At 37.0% G+C, this 26,526-nt stretch overlaps 1 protein-coding gene across 1 annotated transcript in view; it reads left to right on the top strand.

The window, feature by feature from the left end:
• Positions 1-26,526, top strand: part of LOC120542850 (fibroblast growth factor receptor-like 1) — a 118,225-nt gene that overhangs the window by 47,258 nt on the left and 44,441 nt on the right. Inside the window, exon 3 of the mRNA XM_039775547.1 lies at positions 8,864-9,136. Coding sequence (XP_039631481.1) covers positions 8,864-9,136 — 273 coding nt within the window. The remainder of the gene's footprint in view (positions 1-8,863; positions 9,137-26,526) is intronic.

Consider the following 26,526-nt stretch of genomic DNA (forward strand, 5'->3'; position numbering starts at 1 on the left):
CTTGTGCCTTTTTTTTGTGAAATTACACTGGCTGTGCATTTTGTTTATGTACTTTAACATGTAAAAGCACAGATCAGGTCACGTCAGGTTGGGGAGCATGCACTGGTACAGCGTGTTGCCACACCCATCACATGACAAAACAGCTTGGGATCCTGGTTGGCAACCTCCCAGGCAGACACACAGTCCAGTCCCAATCTCCTGAAATGACCCTCTATCTGCCACAGCCAAGTGTTGTGTGGGCAACCCCTTGGCCTGGTCCAGCCACTTGGGTCCTCAATGATGAGGATCATGCGGTCCGGATCACCCTCGGGAAATCGCATCACAGTGCCGTAGTGCCGTAACTGACGCTCCCTCACAATGCAGGTAATGTGCCTTATTCTGGACTCCATGAGCCAAGGATTCTACGAAGAGACACAGTACCAACAGTGTCTAAAACTCTAAAAATGCAATTTGAAAAAATTAGTCACACTACAAAATACAAGACTAAATTAAATTCCTGCTCCTCACAACTCTGAATTGGATTAAGTAAATTTGAAAATATTTATTTTAAATTGATTTTTCTTCATTCATTTTGTTAGTTCTTACAGCAAGTGTATATATTATATCTACATTATGTTCATTTTGCTGTGGCAGATTGAGTCCTAGGAGGTATTTCATGTGGGAATTAAGGGTGGTAAGCAAGGATCCTGTTACATGGCTCTGAGAGGAACACGGAGATAAAGCCTAGCTGGAATACTCCCATATATTTCTTCAATTATATTTGTTTTACGACTATAAATGCACACATTTTTATTATTTCTACAGGTCATTCATCTGTGTGTTATGTATGGAAAATGGCTTTTTGAAGCTTTGCTTCTTTATAAAAAGGCACAGGAAGCTGTGTAACAAAATGAATTATGCAACAAAATTAAGGTTACAAGAAGGAGGTGCAGTAACCTCCAAATTGAAATAGCTTGCCAAACTAATGTTTCAATCATTCGTTTAATAATCTAAATGACTTGTTTTTTGTACTCCGTGGAAGAGCTGAAAAACACAAGGTTTTGAGGAGCAAGAGACTAACCTGTGGCAGTCATGGTATGAAGCCGTTACATTTATATTCAAGTCAGGCGGCACTTCATTCCATCCAGAGTTAGTCCATATAATCTGCACAACAACAGTGCCACAGTGATAGCAGGCTAATTCTTCATTCCTTTAGCTTGATGTATGGGATACAAGTGTATTACGTGGGTGGTAGCGATGTTAGTATGAAGTAAAAATATTAAAATCTATGGTGAACTCATCAGTCTTCTCTTCTAAGAAAATCCAATTTGTAAAGTGTTGTAACAGAGTCAGAAGATGCAAGCTCAGTGAACTGCTCATATGGCAGAACTGAATGGAAAAGGCCTATATTAAATACAGGAACTCATATTATAGTTCTCTGCTGGCTGTAAAGTCTTGTTCATGTTACTATTAAAGAACATATAATAGTCCTACTGCAGCTATTCTATCAAATGTCTGCCCACATGCCTTCTACGTAAACCTTACCAAGATATGTGGCAGCATGCTTTTATCCCCAGTCCTTCAGCAGGAAGATAAAAGCAATCGTCTTGTCAACTGTGACACTTGCTCTGCTTTGCTTTGATTTTCTGTAGCAAGGCAGGGCCTCTAGAAGGTGCCCCTAATCCCAAGTGCCCTATATGCTCTGCTTCCTCACTAATTGAGCCCACGCGAGGCTGCTGAAAGATCTGCTTGAAAGCTAGCATGCAGCTGTGATGATGGGGGTGCCTTTCACTGTCCCATTCTCCCAGTAACATTTTGTCTGTCATCACTCACAAAGCAGGCAAAAATCCTTTCCTTGCCAGCTTCAAAGCTTTTTACATGAGGGCAGATTCTAAATGAAGCCAGGGTGATTAGTGTCTATTGCTGTTGCACTTTGTTTTCTTTTTTTGTATAAAGAGGAATTTGTGTGCAGTTGTGTGCTTGGAGAAGGCCAGGAGAAGGAATGAGGTAGAGGAACAGTAAACCGAGTTAGGCGTAAGGATAAAGAAACTTTTATGCTGGCTCCTTGTTTGGTCTTCATCTGCCAAGTTGTACCAGTAGTGTTATTTTGAAAAGATGTATTGATTGATATTTTGGTCTGTTAAGGTATGTATGAGAATTGAAATCTGATGTTAAGGGCCATTTGTTTTTAAGGTTACCTCTTGATTAAAGACAAAACACATATGAGCCCCTCTAAAGAAAGACATTTATTGTACTAGTATCATAAGATGAAATACAGCTTCCAAAGAAAATATTAATGGGCATGCTTGTGTTTATTTATTTAATATTCTGGAATTATCCTTGGAGCATTCACTTTTTATTAGTGTGGCAGAAATTTGTATGCTCATATTTAAACAGGGAGGAGCAGACTGTCCTCCTGTCCAAGACAAATGGTGCTGGGATAAGTCCCGACTGCCCTACTACCTCAAACTGCATTAAGTGTGTTTGAGAATGTACTGTATGTGCATATCTCTGTATGTATACAGGTATATCAATACACCAGGAGTGGAGAAATGCTGTATAGTACATAGCTTTGAGCAGAACAGCAGCCCATCACAGGACATACTCACACCCACATTAACTCTAACCAGACTAATTAACATAACACACAATGTGTTTGTGATAAACCCCTGAGTACATGATGAACAAAGGACAAAACTATGAAAAGTCCACACATTCCATGGTTCGATGTTGCGCCTCAGTACCACTGTCACATTATGCTAGAAATAAAGCAGCACATTTTCTTAAGGAACATCCATATTGTTCAACTTGTAGATGATGAATCAGTAAGAAAAAAGCAGACTTTAAAAGTTAACTCCTTCATGTGACACTTGATTTGTAATTTTTATGCTTCAATTAAAATGTACATGTATTACTGATGGAGTAACCTAAAGTTATACACCAGCAATAGGCTAACTCACTCCCAGGGGTCTAAGTGTCTGCACTGTTTCTCTGAAGGTAACCTGATGATCATCAGTGACTTTGAATCCACAAACTAACCCTTTACATTAGTCACCTAACCCTGCATTTAAACAAACCTGCATTCATTCTACAGGGTGGGCCATTTATATGGATAAAATGGGAATGGTTGGTGATATTAACTTCCTGTTTGTGGCACATTAGTATATGTGAGGGGGGAAACTTTTCAAGATGGGTGGTGACCATGGTGGCCATTTGGAAGTCGGCCATTTTGAATTCAACTTTTGTTTTTTCAATAGGAAGAGGGTCATGTGACACATCAAACTTATTGGGAATTTCACAAGAAAAACAATGGTGTGCTTGGTTTTAACGTAACTTTATTCTTTCATGAGTTATTTACAAGTTTCTGACCACTTATAAAATGTGTTCAATGTGCTGCCCATTGTGTTGGATTGTCAATGCAACCCTCTTCTCCCACTCTTCACACACTGATAGCAACACCACAGGAGAAATGCTAGCACAGGCTTCCAGTATCCATAGTTTCAGGTGCTGCACATCTCGTATCTTCACAGCATAGACAATTGCCTTCAGATGACCCCAAAGATAAAAGTCTAAGGGGGTCAGATCGGGAGACCTTGGGGGCCATTCAACTGGCCCACGATGACCAATCCACTTTCCAGGAAACTGTTCATCTAGGAATGCTTGGACCTGACACCCATAATGTGGTGGTGCACCATCTTGCTGGAAAAACTCAGGGAACGTGCCAGCTTCAGTGCATAAAGAGGGAAACACATCATCATGTAGCAATTTCGCATATCCAGTGGCCTTGAGGTTTCCATTGATGAAGAATGGCCCCACTATCTTTGTACCCCATATACCACACCATACCATCAATTTTTTTGTTCCAACAGTCTTGGAGGGATCTATCTAATGTGGGTTAGTGTCAGACCAATAGTGTTGGTTTTGTTTGTTAACTTCACCATTCACATAAAAATTTGCCTCATCACTGAACAAAATCTTCTGCGTAAACTGAGGGTCCTTTTCCAATTTTTGTTTTGCCCATTCTGCAAATTCAGTTCGCCGCTCTGGGTCATCCTCGTTGAGATGCTGCAGTAGCTGGAGTTTGTAAGGGTGCCATTTGTGAGTAGCTAATATCCGCCAAAGGAATGTTCAACTAATGCCACTCACCAGTGACATGTGGCGAGTGCTACGCTGTGGGCTCTTGCTGAATGAAGCTAGGACAGCCACTGATGTTTCTTCATTAGTGACAGTTTTCATGCGTCCACATTTTGGCAAATCCAACACTGAACCAGTTTCACGAAACTTAGCAAGCAGTTTGCTAACTGTAGCATGGGAGATGGGTGGTCTCGTAGGGTGTCTTGCATTGAAATCTGCTGCAATGACCCGGTTACTGCGTTCACCAGACATCAACACAATTTCTATCCGCTCCTCACGTGTTAACCTCTGCAACATGTCAATGGCTGTAAACAAAGAGAAACTTGTAAATAACTCATGAAAGAATAAAGTTACGTTAAAACCAAGCACACCATTGTTTTTCTTGTGAAATTCCCAATAAGTTTGATGTGTCACATGACTCTCTTCCTATTGAAAAAACAAAAGTTGGATCCAAAATGGCCGACTTCCAAATGGCCACCATGGTCACCACCCATCTTGAAAAGTTTCCCCCCTCACATATACTAATGTGCCACAAACAGGAAGTTAATATCACCAACCATTCCCATTTTATTAAGATGTATCCATATAAATGGCCCACCCTGTAGTTCCCATTAAAATATTCAAGCTACCTATTCTGTATTTACTTTAGTTTTGAACCAAGTAGCAACATCCATTATCTCTGCTGCCCCTTACCTACAGCAGACTACATCTCAATCCTGGTCTTCTAACTCTCTGTGTAGACTTTGCATCTTCTTTTCTTTTTTATGCACCCAGAATTTTTCTCCAGGAATATCAATTCCCGTCCATATCCCAAACACAAGCAGATTAAAGTTGATTTGTATCATTGAATTGTCCCAGTATATAGGTGTGTGCCTGAATGTGTCCTTCAGTAGACTGATGCCCATCCAGAGCAGTTTCCTGTCTAGCTGCCCCATGCAGGGCTGTTTCGTTTCTAGGCCCTGTGACCCTTGTATTCAATTAGTTAGGTTTAAGAAATTGTGCATGCATGGGTGAAGTATTATGCTGAATTATTAATTTGCTAAAAGATAAGCAAATGTTGTCATTCAACCCTGGGTGGAGTGAGAAGTCAAGCAAAATGACACCTTTTATTGGCTAACTAAGAATATGCAAGCTTTCAAGGGGCCTGGGTTGCCTCGAAAGCTTGCATATTGTAATCTTTTTAGGTAGCCAATAAAAGGTGTCATTTTGCTTGACTTTTCTCTACATCCATAATAGCTAATACGGTACAACACCCTAGTAACCTAGGGTGGATAATTGGATCTTTTTAATTTTCTATGATATTCATTGGACATTTTTCATTTCACTCATAGAATGGATAAGAAATGTTTCCTTGCACACGGAGAATGAGAGGTGTAAAATAGAGGATGGTGTAAAAATGTAAGCATTTCTTGGAAATGTTATGTCATTTTTAGAAACACATGGAAAAGCATAAAACATTTACAATGTGGAAACATGAATGACCTGGGTGGAACTCATACTGCCCTTGAAAAAGCAGCATCTGATCTTCAGAGATATACAAGTAAACCTCATAGACATGCAGAATATTTGTGTTGGGTTGCATGAATGTAATTGGAAACAATTCTGCAAAAAAAAAAAAATCACATACTCTATATAAAGATGATTTAAAACAAAATCTGTCTTTTGGTCTTTCTTTACAAAACTAGCAGTGTTTACATCCTAAAGTTTTCTTTTAGGTTTAACATATCTTCTCTAAAGGATAGTTCTTCCTTTGTTAAAAGAATCATTGGAAACTTGGATGCTAATAAATAGCAACTATTTTTATGGCTTGCTGTCACAGCTCACTGCACCTCAAAACAGTACATGTGTTTCCACTCTGATATGTAGTGATGTGGAGGCTTAGAAGTGTTGTGAATTTTAAGAAATCACATCCGAACGGATTCACATAAATTAATCATGTATTTTTCTTAGGCTTGTGTGACTGTGCAATGGTATACTCAAGTAATTTAGATTCAAGTCAACATATTGGCTTGACAAAAACCTGCAGCCACTACATCTGCAGAAGCAAACCTGTTTGTTATGTAAGCCATCCAGTGTGGTTCTTCATTATTTAAAGATTAAATTTAACACTTGGTTTAATACTTGGTTTACTCAGAATGTACCACAAAAGGTGCTTCATTATTTCAGTTTTGCAGTTGGACCTGTTAACATTTAATGCAACTAGGGGGCTTTGCCCCCTGCTCGTTTTGCTTGCCAACCCAACCAAGGCCTGCCCTACGCAATGGCCACTTTGCGTCTCTGCTGTTCACGTTGTGAAGAGGGAGGCTGTACGCAACCCAAGGAGATGTGGTTGCTGCTCCGAAACCCCCTCTCAAATGGTGATACAATGGGAAACAAGTAACAGTTTTTTTTACCTCCTCCTTGCTCGATCACCTGCTGTTGCTGTGCCACCAGATCTGCATCTCATGCTGTGGACTTCTGTCATATCACCTATGTCCATATATTCAATCTCTTTTCACTTACCTTTTCATCAATATCACATTGAATTTCAATTCTGTGAACAATTTTGTGACAATGCAATGTATACCTGCCTGTGAGTGAATATCGTTTCTTTCTCTCTACAAGAAATGTGTCTGACAATAGCATTCACACAAATAAGAAACGATTTCTCTCGCAGGATTTCACTTTCACCAAGCACCAAATCTTTTCATTCTCGCTGATACACCTCTTCATTGGGAAGAAACAGTACTTCTTTTTTCCCTGATGGCAATATGAATTAGATGATCTACAAGTCTCCGACTTAAAGTTTAAATCAGAACAATATATTCGATCTTTTTTTGCTGTTCCATTGTTTCAACGAGTAATATTTTCCATTTGTGCTAATGTGATCTTTACTATCCTTTTTTGAGACTTTTGAATTTTCATACTTCCATTATCTCTAACCTGCTCTGCATGTGTATTGCGCCAACATTTTTCAATTCTTTACGACGTTCTACGTTGTCACCTACTCTTTGTCTTTTATTTCCAGCCCCAGGTGTGGTTAAATCTCTTTGCACAAAGACTCATCTCGCAGGATGTGAAAGTGTAAAATATGAGTGATGAAAGGAATTTTTTTTTGTGATGTTTTTTAAATGGAAAACTTGTGTTTTGTGCTACCTACTATCATCATGAAGATGTTGGAAACTGAGTCATTTAAGTTAGTAAGGTTTTTGATAAACTGGAGTTGCACTAAGCTACTTGTCGCTGCTGTGGCATTACATTATGCCACTGGTATAAATTCATCAGACAAATATGTCTGTATATAGAACCAAAAATGAGTAATAATAAAGAAAAGAAAAGAAGTTTTTACTGAAGAATTTGATCTGTGACTAAAGAGTACAAATGAAGTAAAAAAAAAAACAGTTTAACTCCAAGTATACAGTTTAAATGAAATGATGGAACAGGAGAGTTAGAATACTCATAAATAAGAAAATAAATATGCTGTCTCATTTTTAGTTGGCTGCTTGTATCGTCTCTGGCAGGATGTGACCGTATAAAGCATGAATGAAAAGCCTCTTCCAGAGTGCACATTTACTTATCCTGGGCAGTTCAGAATGGCCAAAATCAATAGTAAAATGAACCCAAGGGAGACTTTTTGAATTCCATAAAAAAAAAAAAAAACACAAGAAGTGCATACTCACAAAGATGGTGATGGGGGTGTGTAAGAAAAAAAAAATATATATATATTAAGGAGAACTTAATTTCCACATTTCTTAAAGTTTATGCTGCCTTGCCATGTACCAGTACCAGTTTAGAGGTTCTATAAACAATGCCCCCCTTAATGCTGCCAACATAAATGAGACTTTTTTCTTCTCAGGAATGGAAAACTGAACAGTACATTCTTTTTTCATTCCAGTTAGCCTTTGCTTATGGTAGCACAAAATGTAGCTGTTTGAAATTTTCAGGATGGCTGAACGAAAATAGTTTACCTGCAGATGCTAGTGAAAGACAGAATGTAACATACTGAAAATGCTATAGCCATTTGCTGAACACTAACTTCTGTCAGTGCACATCTTTAAAGTAACATTATAACTAATTGACTTGAAAAACATCTTAAAATTTTTAAACATTTTAAATTTAATACAAAGATTAACACTAGCTACTGACTAACCTATGTATAATGAGAACAGCATGTATAGAAAATGAAGGAAGAAATTAGCAATTAATGAACCGCTATCCTTCATACAGTAATAGCAAATTTTTCCTGTAGTGAATACAAATTGCAAATTGCTTTCTAGTACTGAAATACAGTTTGATTGTTTTACTTATATTTATCTCTCCATCCATCCATTTACTTGGCTCATTCAATTTAAATTGTGGACTAAGGGCAAATATTAATATTGGAGGTGAAGTGGGAACCAACTCTGCTCATCATGGAGCCACCTGGAATGGGTCATCGTAGATTCCGCAGCGTATCTCCATGCACATCTTGGAGATGTGTGGCTTTGTTATTGTATTCAGATTGCTGTCTCATGGAATATCTGGTGTAATATGATGCAGGTTAATAGGTTAGGTAGACAGGTAAGACTTATCTTCATAACTATAGGGTAACAATTATTAAATGCCTCTAATGGAAATGTTTACTTTAGAATTTGGTTGGAAGCATTTACAATAGGCATAAAAACAGTTTTTTAATTATTTTAACAAACTGTGAAGCAAATAATGAACATCTGTATTTCACTAACACCTATATTCAACAGAAAAGAATTGTAAAATTCCTTTTCTTTCTCAGGTCCCCCTCGACTAATGAGGTTGGTGGAAGAAAGGCAGATAGTCCAACTTGGTCAAACAATTCGCCTGTCTTGTCCTGTGGAAGCCGACCCCCCTCCTCTCACCATGTGGACCAAAGATGGACGAACAGTCCATGGTGGCTGGTCCAGGTATCGGGTGCTACAGCAGGGCCTCAAGATTAAGGAGGTGGAAATGGCTGATGCAGGAATCTACATTTGTCGAGCTACAAATGGCTTTGGAAGCATCACTTTGAATTATACCCTGATTGTTATAAGTAAGTGATCAAAAGTTTAATTTTCATATCTTGTTAAGAAGTGTTTGTGTAGCACACTATAAAGAATGACTAAGCCTAGGCAAGGATCTAATAGTGATTTCAAGAGGCAAGGGAGGAGAAACATCTAAATACAACATTTGAAGCTTCTTAATTTTTTTTTTTTTGCTTCCATAGCTTAAAGCTTACAATCAACTAAAGCAACAATCTGTTTAACAGAATCTAGGTTTATCGAGGATTTCCAATTACTCTTCTGCAACTTACAACAGATCTGGGTATCTGTAGCGGTGAACACCATTCTTATGTTATCCACTGTAATTTCCATATACATCCTCTTTGTACTCCTTCTTAGTTTAGTCCTGTCTGATTCCATCATAGAGCAAATCTACTGTCTAAAAGTCTTTACTCTCACCTTCCTTTGCTCGAGGAAACCTGCGCATCTCCACGTGATCATCGATACATTCACCCCTTTAAACTTTACAGTATGTTCCATGATGATTGACATCTCAGTCCGACACAGCATACAGTTCCTGAGTATTTAGTATAAGCGTTTCTCCTCATTGTCAAAGAGGTATATTTTGAAATTTTAAATTATAGAGACAGTACCCAGAACTCTTATGTGCACGTCTCATCCTAGTTACTTACCACTGAGTCAATGCCTTGATTCAATTCCAGCATGCAAAAAAGTGATTTTCCTACCTCCCAAACAACTCCTGTCACAACATCCTGTCATTGTAGGCATTTTGAAATTAATTGTAGATATATTGAACTTTACAGAAAGTTATTTTAAAATATCTCAAAAAAGATTTTTTTTTTTTAGATATTTCAGTTTTTATTTCAGGATATCTGAAAAATATTTGAAGCTCTCTCAGGCAGATTTAATGATGTATACTATAAATGAGGCGCAATTTTTTTACTATGATAAACAACACATAATAGTACCTTGGCACACAAATTATGTTATATACTATTACACAGCTTTTGCAGTTTACCAAAGCCAGTTCCAGCATTGCTACCACCCTAAGTAACCTACCCAATATGCCATCCCAGTGTGTGTCCTATTAAAAATACATTTGTTAAAAAAATTAAATCAAGACTTCAAAATTCCTATATTTTCATTTCATTTTTATATATTTACTTTACTTACTTAAATGAGAAAATCAAATTGTTAAACAATGTAGAATTGTTTATTAAATATCTAAGATGTGTGCAAGAAAAATGCATAACATAACTGTGCAGCATAATACAGTAGGCAACTGCATTAATTTGAATATTATAGTAAATAAAAAGTTTGCTACTTAATAAACTTTTTCGGTGTTGTAAAGATGCCATTTCTCGAGTTCTATGATATCTTAATGACTTAGTATTTAATATGAAATCATATGGTATAGATCTACTGATAACATGCTGCATTTATATTACAGAATGTTTACTTGTTCCAAAATGATGTGTGCGTTAGTGTATATTATCATATATTTCATACAGGAGTTACGATAGTTGACAGACAATTCTTCACATCATGTATACCCCAATAACTTACCCATTTAATAGCTGTATAAATGATCACAATTGCAAATGGAAGAACAGATCCTTGCCTCATAAAGGGATTGTGATATAAGGTACTGTGTCACATCTTATACTTATTTAGTTAAAACTTTTATCTAAAGAAATTTACAAATCATAAGTGATTAGTGCAATTGTTTTCATGTCCCACAATTAGGAAGTGGCAGGTGAAGTAATTCAGTCATGGTCACAGTGAACCACTGATGAGAAATAATCACTTAGACTTTACAATACAATGCTTTAGTCAGTAGGTGATCTTCTTCTTCTTTCGGCTGCTCCCGTTAGAGGAGTTGCCACAGCGGATCATCTTCTTCCATATCTTTCTGTCCTCTACATCTTGCTCTGTCACACCCATAACCTGCATGTCCTCTCTCATCACATCCATAAACCTTCTCTTAGGCCTTCCTCTTTATCTCTTCCCTGGCAGCTCTATCCTTAGCATCCTTCTCCCAATATACCCAGCATCTCTCCTCTGCACATGTCCAAACCAGTGCAATCTCGCCTCTCTGACTTTGTCTCCAAACCGCCCAACCTGACATGACCCTCTAATGTACTCATTTCTAATCCTATCCATCCTAGTCACACCCAATGCAAATCTTAGCATCTTTAACCACCTCCAATCCACCTTGGCTTCTGTTTAATCTCACACAATATATCAACCTTCCTTCTCTCTATCACATCAGCTAACTCTGCCCCCTTACCAGTTATACTGCCAGCCTTCAAAGTTCCTACACTCCGTTCCACGCTCTTCACCTTCCTCCTCTCCTCCTCCCTTTGGACACGTGTCCACCCTCCTCTTCTTCTTCGGTCTTTGTATTATTATATGTGGACAATAATACAGGTGGTACCTTTTGTATAATATCTTTCCATAATGAATACATTACTAATTTGTGTTACAGATTGTGTGTAGGTTTTTTCCAAATTTCTGTAATTGGAAAACAGAGATGAATTGAGTTGTCCAGGGTCAAACAGTGAGTTCATGGCTGATTATTGTTTTAGCAACCATGTAGTTTAACATCTAATGATTCACTAGGTCACACTGTGTGCAAAATAATTAATCCTTATGGAGAAAAATTATTACCAGTTGCAAAAAAAATCCCATAATATCCTAACTTGGGATTTATTCAAATTGTACCAAACCCACTACTCTTTGCATTTCAGTCTCTCTTCAGTCAAGTACAGCTCAGTTGTTGCAGGAATGATTGCTGGATCATCATTCCAACTTTTTCTATCAGCTCAATTCAGTGTTGCTTTCATAATTTCTACAGGAGAAAGTAGGGTGAAATGACCCCTTTTATTGGCTAACTAAATAGATTACAAATGCAAGCTTTCGAGGCAGCTAAGGCCCCTTCATCAGGCAAGGAAAGCCTCATTCTTGAAGGCCTCTTAAAACAAAATCCAACCACACACACTTACAACAGCCGATTTGCAGAACAGCTATGCATTAGAAGCTCAGAGAGGCCACAAAACCATCTAATAAAAATTTGCTACAGCCTCAAAAAGAACATCCAAGAAGAGGTCTACATCTTCATTCTTCTCCTGGAGAACAACTTGCAAGATATGGTTAAAGAGTTTCAGTTATATTACAAAAGACTCCAGAGACTTCTGATCAAAACCAAAAAGAAAAAGATACAAAGACTCCAAGAGAAAGCTGGATGCTTACCTACATCATCAATAAACATGGAGCACCAGACGGTTACACCTTGCCTGATGAAGGGCCCTTAACTTCCTCGAAAGCTTGCATTTTTAATCTATTTAGTTAGCCAATAAAAGGTGTCATTTCACCCTACTTTCTCCTGTATCAATCTATAGCTAACATGGTACAACACTCCACTGCTTCATAATTTCTGCATAATTGAAAGCTCTTGTTCTAGGTTTGCAACGTGTCTGATTGTAGTGCTGCCATCTGAGACAGCTATATTTTTTAGGAAAAAAAAACTCACAAAGGAAGTGGAGCCATTTCTTGCGTGCAGACTTTTGTAAATCAAAACAGCAGTGTCTAAAACCTACAGTTTTAGCAGCAACCACAACATGCTAAATTAAACATGCTGCCACAAAATACTGCTTTCTGTCACTAAATTGGTGCTGTGATCTAATTGCAGCTTAACCTGTGAGGCTGGCATAAATCCTTTACCAGATGCTCTTGAAGTCAACCATTTTTACTTTTTCTAGACATAGTATTGTAGGTATGATAATGAGGTTTAAATTTTTGAGATGTTTTCCTAGGTTGTATGTGTTTTAGCTGCCATTGACCGTAAAGTGATGAGGAAAAAGTTAATTAGCAGTTAACTTGTCACCGATTAGGAAAAGGGTTAGAATGAAAACCTGTAGCCACTGCAGCCCTCCAGGACATGAGTTCGCCACCCCTGCCCTAAAGCAACTAGACAGACAACATCTTTGTTTCCACCTTGATTTCAACAGTTTACAGACTGAACATTATCCCACACTGGACCACACTAGGAGTGTTTAGCTCCTAGTTTTATTATAGGATAGTGTATTGTAATATAAAGAAAAAAAATGAGTCCTCATAGAATTCAGTCACATCTCATTCAAACCAAGGATGAAGTATTTTCACATTTGTGTGTTTTATGTTGCATCAGATTTTTTCATATAATATCTAATTATTCCATAATGTAACAGATTCATAAGTGGAATAAGAATAAATTGAAGTGAATTGAAAATGAACAGAATTAAATTGTGCTTTTTTTCTATGAATATAAAAACAATGACATTCACATGAGGATTGAGGGGACCTAGCCTCTGTTCAGTCATTCATTTCTCTTATTAATAGGAGGACAAATCGTATTTATGTTTCAGAGAATTGTAAAGTAGTTCCTGTGCTTATGAACAAGGCTATAAACATTACTATCATGTGCTACGAAATACAATGCCTCCGTCAAAAATTTAAATATATGAAAGACAGGCATGTTGGTGATTTTAAATGATTACATTTTTCTAATGTCTCTGTTTATTTAACCAAGTCATTTAGATAGGAAATTGTTCACAGTGATGGTCTGTCTCCATTTGATGAGCTATGTGGCTTCGCTCAAAAATCTGAATTCATTCACTTATTTAGAATGAGTTCCCTAGTGGCACCTTATGGAAAAAAAACAGGCTTCTAAAGGGAATGAATGAATGAATAGAGAAGGGGTAACAAGAATCCTATCTTACTCGCGTCAAAATGTCTCTTAGATTTCTTGAGAGAGCATACCAAGCTAGTACAGCACACAGTTTATTACAAACTCATTCTGTAGTGCAAGATCGCTTACATTTTCCTCTCTCCATTCCATGAATATGCAATTGGCTTGTGTTAAAAATAATTCTGTTTTTATTTACTTCATGCTTTTTGTAAAGTAATTGTTTCTCAGTGTTTTTAAAGGAGTTTGATTATTCTGGATTCCTCTTCTATCCATTGTTGAATCCACTGGAATTTCATAGAGGCTGAAGCATCATGTATAAGTGAGGGTCAGCTGTGGATAGGGTGCCAGTCTCTAACAGGGCACTCTCTCATACATATCCACAAGTAGTATTACTGGTATAATTTAGTATTCCTAATTAACCTACAATGCAACTGTTTGCCAGTCTTTAACCTAATTTCACTCTTCCTGGTTCATCTTCCTACTTTCTGAAACACAAATTTAGCTCAGCTGATTATATTTATATCTTTTGAGAATCTGAGCACCACTTGTAAGTCTCTGCTTCTGTAGTCCCAATGCCTTATTAATTTGGTTCCTTCTAAGTGCAATCAATGAGAGAATTTGACCAGATGTATTTTGGAGAGCAAGGTCAATGAAAAAAATAATTTTTGAGTAGCCATATAGTAAAAAAATTATTTGTGCCCTTACTTAGTGTCTGGAGTCTTGTTCAGCTCTCAAGGCAATAATGATGCCAACATTTGATTCATGCCTCTGAAAAACATGAGGCACCAATCATCATTAGTTCCTGGCTACATGCCTCCTCTTTTTCTCCTGTCCCTTTTTAGTCTCCACGTAAACAAAAGCAGTTTCTAATGAACAAACTTGAACTCACAGATGCATTATTTAAAAGTTCAGTTTTTGAAGTATGAAACTTAAATTTGCCGTTAAAACTAGGGAATTATTTATTTTTTTGTTTTTTTTAAGAATCCCCTGCATTACACCCCAGATAAGTACGAGGGTGCTTAATGACGTGTTATAGTACAAGTTTTACTTACCAGATAGTTTTGTGTGGTGAGACAATACAGCATATTAAAAATTTAATAACCTGGACGTGTCCTTTTTATGGAAGGCAAATGTTCTTTTGTATAGTTTGCTCAATATGTTACATGCTGAAGTGTATTTCACAGAAGGGCATGTTTACATACATTCTCGTATAATTTGAATCTCCAGCCCCATTTCTGAATTATGGCTTTACTTCAATGACTGGCTATGCTAATTCCCTTTCTATTTCTGAGCACGTTCACAGCCCTCCTTTAAAGATGGAGCTTGTTAGTCACAAGCCAAAAAAGTGAACGAGGACAAGTGCAGTCTAAATCTCCAAAAATGTTAATTAGTCAATGGCATGTGGAAACACTTCATTGGAATAACAGCAGAGAGCAGTATTCCGTTTTTTGGTTTTTTTTTTAATTTAGCACATGTTACTGATATGCTTAGAATCTTATACTAATCTTATACTAAAGACAAATCAAAGAATTTTACAAAAATTGGAAAATCTACAAAAATGATCACAGGGATCTGACTCACACAGCCAAATGTGTTTTATATGTTTTCTGGTAAAAAAATATCATGATAGCTGGCTGGTCAGAAAAGTGGCTGGAGTGCTATAGGAGGTCCATGTTATGCAAGACCACCCCAAGGCACTTTTCTAAATATTCTCCCTCATGGATTCAGCTGCCTACGTAATAATGCCATGCCCTGTTGATATCTGTGTGGAGACTACATGTACTGGTATGGTGGCACAGTGGGTAGCGCTGCTGCCTCACAGTTAGCAGACCCGGGTTCACTTCCTGGGTCCTCCCTGCATGGAGTTTGCATGTTCTCCCCGTGTCTGCGTGGGTTTCCTCCCACAGTCCAAAGACATGCAGGTTAGGTACATTGGCGATCCTAAATTGTCCCTAGTGTGTGTGTGTGTGTGTGTGTGTGTGTGTGCTCTGCAGTGGGCTGGTGCCCTGGCCGGGGTTTGTTTTCTGCCTTGCGCCCTGTGTTGGCTGGGATTGGCTCCAGCAGAACCCCGTGACCCTCTGTTAGGATATAGCGGGTTGGATACTGACTGACTGGCTGACTACATGTACTCTTGTAGACTTTATTGTGAGTGCTCCAAGTTTCCTCCACATCTTTAAAAACATGAGGGTTAGGCTAATTGGCAATTCTAAATTGGCTCAATGTGCTCATGTGCCCGAGTGGGTCTTGCATTGGTTTTGCTGCAGGGATACTAAGATGAGAAACACATTACTGTAGAAAAGGTTTAGAAACAACTTAGAATTAATACAGACTGAATATTTTAGATGACTAACAAACTGAAATCTCATAAGCTAAGCTAATCAGCAGCTAAAATCAGGAAATTATAATTGAAAGGAGTGGTCTTCAACAAGTGGACAGATCATTCACAGTTTTGGCACTCTGTATTTAAAAGCTCATCATCCTGCCATTGATTTATTAACTATTGGAATATTTTATCAGATGCATATCAATTATAGCGTAGCATAGTGGCATATCAATTACTGATTATATCCAAGTTCATTCTCACATATACAGAAATTTGCACTTGCATGTCTGACCAACATGCAACACGTCCCCATTGTCTAGCATGTTGCACTGCTGTAGACAAAGATCCCACTTGCGACAAAGAAATGAGTAAGAAAGTCATGTAGAGCATAGCCTCTCCAGGCAAGTCTGATGGGATGTCAAAGCCCTTATGCAGCATGCATTGTAAAATCTGGGTAGCACAATTATTAACATTGCTGCCTCACAACTCAGGGGACTTGGGTTAAATTCCAATCCCAGGTATTATCTGTGTGGAGTTTACACCTTCTTCTTATGATGTATTCCAAGCTGCTCCAGTTTTCTTTTGACATCCCAAAAATGTAAAATTGACCTAATCTAATGTAATGTAATCTAATCTAGCCTAATTTGTAAGTACAATTGTCTGTTGTTTTAACCAGGACTGGTCCCTGTCTAATGCCTCCAAGACATAAGCATATGGAAATGTTGATGGATGAACTTTATACCCTGAAAAAGCATTGTATAATTATTAAATCATGTCCATCAACTGTAATGTTCTTAAATTAAAAACTGACTTGATACTAGTGGTCCACAGGAATGTTTCAAGGGCAGTTTCTGTATTGTATGTAACTTAATAAAAAGGTCTGCATCTGTATGGGACTTCCAGTTGATGCTCACCTGTTCACACATATGGACTACATGGAGCGATGCAATCTTGGTGCATTAGATTGCAGCCTTGATTTGGGCTCTGGTTCAAGCTGCACTTTGATGTTTGCCACAGCTCTTTAATTTTAGGTCTTGTTTTTGTTTGTGCACTTAGAGCTGCATGTGTTGTAATTAGACATATACTGTATATATAACCCTAGACCGCTAACTAATCATGCATTTGTTTGATTTTTAACCAGGCAGGCGAGGCTTGATTCAGCAGCTGTATCTCATACGCTAGGGGAGAAGTCTTGGAAGGCTTAAGTTTACCACTTGAGCAAAAAAAAGCAGAACATAATAAATGTGATTATTTTGCAGTTTTGAAATGTTGCATCTCAGTGGAGAAAATAGCATTTTTGTACCTAGTGCAATAGTTTTATAATCCGTGGACAGTTGTTCCTCTGTAGTACACTGGGGGTACTTGGAGAGCCACAGCTTGACATTCTAAAATAAAATCAATTATTCAGGTTTTAAATTGCTTGATAAGATTTTTAAATAAACATATCTCAAAGTGTTCAATTGTTACATTAAAGTAGGTAGTTATAATGCAAATATATATACAGTTTTTTTTTTTTTTTTTTGGAATTGTGCAGACATGTGTAAATCCTCCTTAATAAAGAGATAAGTGTCTGCATATCACAACCTCCATCTGGGTGCTAATGTCTCTGTCATTCCAACATTAAGCATATTACAAACATTTGTAATAATAAAATGCATTGCATTTGTCATTCCAACAGATGGCACATCACAAACATTAACACTACTTTCACGAATCCCATACCAAATAGAATATAACAGAGGCATATGCATTGCATTTGTCATTCCAACAAATGCATTTTATTACTACAAATGTTTGTGATGCACTTTCTGTTGAAAGAAAAACACAGTGCATTTTAATGCTACATGTATAAAAAATATTTCAGTAGATGTTCTAAGACAATAATTAATAACAACAACAAAAAAAACTCCAGACGGCTGAAAAAAAAAAAAAATCTGCAGGGGTTCCAGGCCATGAGACCACCCAGCCCCCTCCAGGTGTTCTACCTAACATAAATGACCTCAATCAGTCCTCATTGTACTCAGGGTTCACATGGAAGAACTTGATGATGATGGTCATGTGGACTTCTGGCCTTTAATCCATCAATGTAGGGACATCACGGTGCTCTGATCAGGTGGTGGTAGTGGTGGCGCAGATCGCAATACTGATGTGACATTGAATATTTAGATTTCAATCCATGTTAGATGGGTGGCACAGCTAGTTACAATATAAAGAAACCGGTAATAGTTGCACAGGTACTAAAAAGAAAATTAAATAGGACATTGGTTGACTGATTAATAATGTAGGTCTACTATTATCCAAAATCATACTGTGTGACTACTGTTAACCATAACTAAAATTCAAGATCATGTTCCAATTTGTAAAACTGAACTTATATTAGTGGGGGGCATAACCATGTGGTATAACAGTTTGGGGATCCTCAGCATAAATATATTTGGGAATGCTTAGCTTAATCAATCCCAAAGTCTATTTGAGTGAAACTTTGAATTTTTAAAGACTGTTGAGCAAACGGTAAAGAAAAACTTTAAAAAAAAAAAAATATATATATATATTAGCAGTGGCTTCAAGTTGAAGCCATACTCCAAAACTAATATCTGTGGAAAGTAACATAAGATCAAACTCAAACTCACTTACTGGTTGTCTAACTTCACAACATCAGAAACAAGACAGGAACCAACCATAGTCCCACAAACACATCCATTATTATTCATACAAGGCAGTTTTAAAATTAACTACGGTAATCTAAACTGTGCATTTTTGGGATATGGCAGACAAATTAGTGAAGCTGAAGGAAAAAAACACGCAGGCATAGGAAGAATTTCCTACCTAAACACAGACACATTTCTATGTGACATAACATTCTCAAACCTTTATAATCTAATTTATGGTTGATGGCTGCATAAGCAGAAGGCAATGATGAACCTTGCATATCAGTCCATAATAGGGAGAACTCACAACCACTCGCACTGGCTGGGACTCAGGAATAATTTGGAATTACAAGTCCACCTAAGATGCATGTCTTTGGGGACATGGGAGTAAAACAAACTCAAATAAACAAAATATGCTAAATCCACACAGACAGCACTGGGCATGAGATTGAAACCCAGGACACAGATCAGTAGGACAGAAGGACTACCCCACTACACTGCTATATCAGCCTAATCAACTGCTGCCTTAAGGGAAAAATCGTGAATTAAAAGTCATTAAATAATTACAGTCCCTGGAGTTAAAGAAAATTGCCATGTTTGATTTCAATTTTGGAGGATGCCTTTGTGCATAAAAGACTAGATGAGTATTAAAAATTACTTTGAAGAAATCTCGGTTCACATTGCTCAATAAAGGTTACAAATGATCACAGCTGCAGTGGCAAAAAAAAAAAGAAAATAAAAATAAACTAAAGGGAAAAGCAACTGCTCACTCTTGTTCCTGGCACAAATGGCATAAACATGACCTCACATGTCTGGGCTGTCATTCATGTGTGCATTGGGGTCATTTCCGACCCCTATGTGTGTAAACACAGGTATTGAATACTGGTTACCTGCAAATCTGAATATAAATTGTCAGACAAAAGATCAAATCTCGGAAGAAAAACTAAAAAAATCTGTTATTCTGCAGCAACATATACAGCAAGTGCCTTTGTGTGAGATGAGCTCTCACATGAACTCTCAAACTGATACTTTTCAGAAAGCTGCTAACACAGAACACAGCCTCCAAACTCAGACTTGGAAACAAGCAGATGACTGAACAGCTTCCAGCTTTGCACATGTCTAAAGTACTGACTAGTAAGGCTATAAATATGAGCCTTTATTGTTTGCAATCTTGAAGTGTTTTATTGGAATGGCACTGCTTGAAGAAATGGGAACATGAAAACCACAGCAGATAACCACCAGTGTAAAGTATTTTAAGCAACAGAGATAAGAAGTTCCTTAATTAATGTGTGTTACAGTGTATTTGACTTTATAGCCTCTATTATGCTAGTTTTATCACTAATGAACTATGGTTTTTAGTCCATACATACTAATGTTTACATTTTATTTCTTATAAATTTGCATGTTTGAAAATGAAAGAATGAAGATGGTGCAAGCCAGTTGTCCTAGGTCTCCAGATCTGTGACTTTATCTGTTATTAGCAGCCATTGACCCCCAGAGTTTTATGTTCTTCAAAATGTTGCTGACTGGAGTCTTTGTTTACTCTTTTCTTCTTTGTTAACCTGCTGTAACTCAATAATAATACTAATGAGCTTTTTATTTTCATGATCTGTATTTGTTAATTAAATGGAAATTGTTCTGTTTTAACTGCATGTTCAACCCTAATTTGTATGTTTGTGCACTATAATGTGAATTTCCCCTTGGGATTAATAAAGTATCTATCTATCTATCTATCTATCTATCTATCTATCTATCTATCTATCTATCTATCTATCTATCTATCTATCTATCTATCTATCTATCTATCTATCTATCTATCTATCTATCTATCTATATGGTTTAACTATTTCTGTTTGTGCATTTTAAGTGTAAGTTATTGCCAGTGGTTTGAGCTAGCAGGTGACAGGAACTCTTTAACATTGTCTTTTTGTTTTCATTTACTTTTTGCCATTTATTTTTATTGTTATTTAAGCTTAGCATTTTATTTTTGTATAGTTGCAATTTTTAAGAAGTATGAGGCCATTTAGTGTGTTATTTTCATAGGTGGTGCCATATTTCTGTCTGCAATATCTGCTGCCAGTCCCATAACCCAATGGCAACCTAATGTGCGATGTCCTCATGCCACCATTATAAAAGATAGAGGTGCACTACAACCAGTATCTGAACTTCGGACTTTTCAAACTAAAACTGATATTTGCTATGTGCTAGAACCCTTCATTAAAAAAAATGAATCTTTAGGTTTTATTTGGTAAAGACTTAGTTTTGCTCTTTGACTTCATCTTTGGATAACATTGGTTGTAGTGAAGTATTTATTAGAATTACATGTAATGACTTTAGCCTACCCCTTCAGTTACTCTTTTGAACTGCTCCTAAAACAAGAAAGAATACAATAAACTCCCACCACCAAAACTCTCACAGTAAGTCTGACCTTGAATGTATCTTTTCTAAATAATTATCACAGTAGAGTGAATAGTGTTTTATTAAAAAAAAAACAACTTAAAAGGAAAGATCACCACAATGTGTGTTCTTTCTATTCTACTGGCACAAGCTTTCAATGGGATCAGAGGAAACACATACTCATTAAGAAGTATACAAAATTGATTATGGCAGTTTTTGTAATCTGTATTTAAAACATCTAGAAATTGTTTTATTTTCAGATACAAGAAGACAAAACAGCTTTCATTATTAAAATCAGATGGGTGAGAAATTATTGAAAGGGATGAGCAAAGGGAGTAAGATGCAAAAAAATGCCATTATTAAGGGGAACAAAATTTTAAAATCCAAGTCACCTACTATCTTGGTAGGATGGATCACCCTAACCTATTTATTTACTAGTGAACCTTCAAATAAAAGTTCTTTTCACCTTCTGCCTCTGGTTCCTCATCGTCGGTGTATCATCCAGAAAGGACAATGAAGTATCACCCCTTCACTAGAGCAAAACTGTAAAAACTCAATTACTGAAAATATTTATTACTGGTAACTTATTTTGACAAAAAGTGTGATAATTGTGTTTTGTGTTTCTCAGTTTTACTACCAAAAGTTTATATTTAGAGTAAAACTGTAGGTGGGACTGTTAGCACTTGATGTTTAGTAGCCAGAAACTACCACCTGATGGTTTTGGTAAAATAGCGTGGCTGTACTTGAGACTGAAAATGTGTGCCAGTGAGACTGGGAGATCTTGCAGTAACGTAACAGGTAGATATAAAAGACCTAGTGCTGATTTCTTGTAGTCTTTGCCTCCATCTGTTTGCGTGAGGGACTTGCTTATACTTCTAGTCAGTTGCCACTAAACTCCCAGGTAAAGAACAGCAAGTAGATGAACAAGCTTCTTCCATTACTTTGGTGAATAGTTTTTTCCTTCTTTGAGTAAAAACACAACACTTAGGCTTGTTACACCCATTAATCAGGTGAACCCAAGGCTTCCTGTAAATGAAAGTAAAGGGGCTAGAAAACAGCGTTGTCTTTTAAAACCACTTTCAAATGGTAGGGCAATATGATAAAATGCTAAATTTAACTAAGGAAAAAAAAAAAACAAAACCATAAATTGCAAGTTGGCTTTGCCACAATGCCAAGGAGACATCTACAATCTAAATCCAGTTATTTGTAGAATGAAATAAAGCTGTTTAACCACAATTTTTTAAAAAAAGTTGGGAATAAATTGAGAAAGTTCAAAGCCCAAACACATATGGGTATAAATTAATCCCTGCTTGACAGTAAGAAAAGAAAGGGATTCATTAATGGAACAAGAGATGAAAGAAACTTTTCTTTGAATGTAATCCGCGATGGTTCCTGTTCAATTAGCCGCCATTGCTAGATATGCAAAACATTTGGGGTGCCTGGCTTCTTGGAGAAATCTGCTTAAGCATGTGTGCAAAATACATCATGGTGGGTGTTAAGGGAGGGAAAAAATCATCTGAGAAATGCCTAAACCTTTCTCATTTTCTGTAAACTGATACATTAATGTAATTGGGATGAATTGCTTTCTATACTTTTCATCTCCTCGTATTAATTAGTGTTTAAAATAAGTGCAAATATCAAACAAGATTTTGCTTTTAATTCATGACACATATATTAAAGGACAGTGCAAATTTTCACTAGTTATAATTTTTTGTTTTATTGATTTTATAGATTCCATTAATGTATAGCATAGATCCTAAAGTGGTTTAGTGCACTCTGTTAATCGAGAACAATGTTGATAAATGCCTGCTGAAGGATTAGTGACTGTTCTTCATAAAATTAATTCTATTTTTTATAATTTTCATTAAACGGGGAACCATTTTCTGTTGTGTTAGGGTACCTGGGTTAGAATTCTTCCAATTGCCTTTCTGGCAGTTTAGTAGTACTAGGATGTTGTACCGTGTTAGCCATTATGAATGTAGAGAAAAGCCAAGCAAAATGGTAACTTGCCTGAAGAAGGTCCCGAGTTGCCTCAAAAGGTTGCATATTGTAATCTTTTTAGTTAGCCAATAAAAGGTGTCATTTTGCTTGGCAGTTTAATGTAAGTCATCACAATAGATCATTCATTAAGTAGTAAGAACTATCAGGTGTTAGAAGATTAGGAATTATTGTGAACCCAACACTGTCTAATAAGTAAGTAAATAAAATAATAATAAAACAAAGACTTTTAAATAAGATACGAGTAGGGGGCATTCCCAAAACACAACCCAGGTCAACAGGAACCTAACAACATTGCTCAAAAATGACAGTCTTGACTCAGACATATATTGAGTTAATAAAAGTCTGTGATCACATTTTGCACAAACTCAAGAAAACAGTTTATTTTTATTTATTTTTTTTTTATTTAGCCCTGGCCTTTTAATCATTGAATCCACCAAGTTTCAGTTGCCAATCTTGTCTCAGATAGCACTCTTGTAAAAGCATTGTAGTCTATTTTCTTACCATGACTAGCAAGTATAACTTTTTACAGCAGATTTTGATGGAATGTTAAGAAAGCTGGCCTGGTTTTCTTTTTGGAAAAATTTGTATACAGGTAAGAAAATAATAAAGATTGTCAGATCTAAAAATCAAACATTTTGCTTTTTGAGTATGCAATAAATGCACACATGGTCAATTCTATATGTTTTTTTTTCAGGAGGGTGATCATGCCACACTTTGCTGGAGATGGTGTGCAGACATTATAGGACATAAATAACAAAAACCTTTATTTTTAACTAAAACACTTTACAAAAACAGAACGTTTGCACCTTTTATTCTTGCTTTGCTTAGTTAATTATTTACTGTATTTTCAGTTAGCGGGTTGGCACTGTATGGTGGTGCAGTGGTAATGCTTGTAGCCCACAGATGCAGCATAGTGAGTATGAATCCTGCACCTGGTCACAGCCTGTGTGGAATTTGCTCATCCTCCCTCTGCCTATATTGGTTTATCTCAGTATTCCAGTTTCCCATAAAATCCCAAAGGAAATGAAGGTTAATTTGATAGGCAATTCTAAATTAATGTGTGCATAAGTGAGCCTTGAACTAGACTGGCATGCTGTGCAGAGTTTTTCCTGCCCTGTCTGGTATCCTGTGACCATGAATTGAATTCAGCAGGTTTGAGAGTGTTATGTAGTCAGCCAATTAATTGAGTTGACGAGAGGTTATAGAGTGGTGGATGATGAAGCAGAAATCCTAATTTACCAGATTATTTATTTTTTTGTGGATATCTTCAAAGTTTTTAGAATTACAGTTGTGCTTGAAAGTTTGCGAGCCCTTTATAATTTTCTTTATTTCTGCATGCATATATCCACTCAAGTCCTAAATGTAGATACAGAGAAAACAGTTAAACAAATGAGACAAAAATATTATACTTGGTCATTTATTTATTAAGGAAGATGGTCGAATATTACATATTTGTGAGTGGCAAAAGTATGTGAACCTTTTCTTTCAGTATCTGGTGTGACCCCCCTTTTGCAGCAATAACTGCAACTAAACGTTTCCGGTAACTTTTGATCATTCCTGCACATTGGCTTGGAGGAATTTTAGCCCATTGCTCCGTACAGAATAGCTTCAACTCACATTAACCTGCTCGCTTCAGGTCCTTCCACAACATTTCGATTGGATTAAGGTCAGGACTTTGACTTGGCCATTTCAAAACATTAACTTTATTCTTCTTTAACCATTCTTTGGTAGAACGACTTGTGTGCTTAGGGTCAATGTATTGCTGCATGACCCACCTTCTCTTGAGATTCAGTTCATGGACAGATGTCCTGACATTTTCCTTTAGAACTCTATGATATAATTCAGAATTCATTGTTCCATCAATGAAGGCAAGCCGTCCTGGCCCAGATGCAGTAAAACAGGTCCAAACCATGATACTACCACCACCATGTTTCACAGATAGGATAAGGTTCTTATGCTGGAATGCAGTGTTTTCCTTTCTCCAAACATAACGCTTTTCATTTAAACCAGAAAGTTCTATTTTGGTCTCATCCGTCAACAAAACATTCTTCCAATAGCCTTCTGGTTTGTCCACGTGATCTTTAGCAAACTGCAGACAAGCAGCAATGTTTTTTTGGAGAGCAGTGACTTTCTCCTTGCAACCCTGCCATGCACACCGTTGTTGTTCAGTGTTCTCCTGATGGTGGACTCATGAACATGAACATTAGCCAATGTGAGAGAGGCCTTCAGTTGCTTAGAAGTTACCCTGGGGTCCTTTGTGACCTCGCCGACTATTACATGCCTTGCTCTTGGGGTGATCTTTGTTGGTCGACCACTCCTGGGTAGGGTAACAATGGTCTTGAATTTCCTCCATTTGTACACAGTCTGTCTGACTGTGGATTGGTGGAGTCCAAACTCTTTAGAGATGGTTTTGTAATCTTTTCCAGCCTGATGAGCATCAACCACTCTTTTTTTGAGGTCCTCAGAAATCTCCTTTGTTCGTGCCATGATGCACTTCCACAAACGTGTTGTGAAGAGCAGACTTTGATAGATCCTGTTCTTTAAATAACACAGGGTGCCAACTCACACCTGATTGTCATCCCATTGATTGAAAACACCTGACCCGAATTTCACCTTCAAACTAACTGCTAATCCAAGAGGTTCACATATTTTTGCCACTCACAAATATGTAATATTCGATCATTTTCCTTAATAAATAAATGACCAAGTATAATATTTTTGTCTCATTTGTTTAACTGGTTTCTCTTTATCTACTTTTAGGACTTGTTTTAGGTCATATTTATGCAGAAAAATAGAAAATTCTAAAGGGTTCACAAACTTTCAAGCACAACTGTAACTGTTATACAACATTAAATAACAGTGGATTCAATGTGGCTTATTTGAAACTGATCAATGGAAGATAACTTTTTAATGTCAAAATGAAAAAAGATCTGTGCAAAGTGGTCTAAATTAATTTCAAATATAAAATACAAAATAATTGGTGTCATTGGCATTCACCTCCTTTTAATATGACACACGTAAATCATTATTGGTCCAGCCAATTGGTTCAGAAATCACATAAAGAGCGCAATGGAGAGCACCTATCTGTAATCAAGGGGTTTCAATTGAGTGTAGTACAATTGCATGTCTCAATGCATGCTCAATAATCCAGGTAAGGAAATTCTAGAAAGTTGATTCTGTTCATCTGGACATAGTGTGTGTGTTTTTTTTTTTTTTTTGTTTCTCTTGATACGTTTCATCAGTCATCCAAGTGACTTCGTCAGTCTCAGTTGACTGCAGGTTTCTCCAACCTTATAAACAGTACCTTGGTCTAATGACCGA

This window comes from Polypterus senegalus, chromosome 13 (assembly GCF_016835505.1).
Source record: "Polypterus senegalus isolate Bchr_013 chromosome 13, ASM1683550v1, whole genome shotgun sequence".
Lineage (NCBI taxonomy): Eukaryota > Metazoa > Chordata > Cladistia > Polypteriformes > Polypteridae > Polypterus > Polypterus senegalus.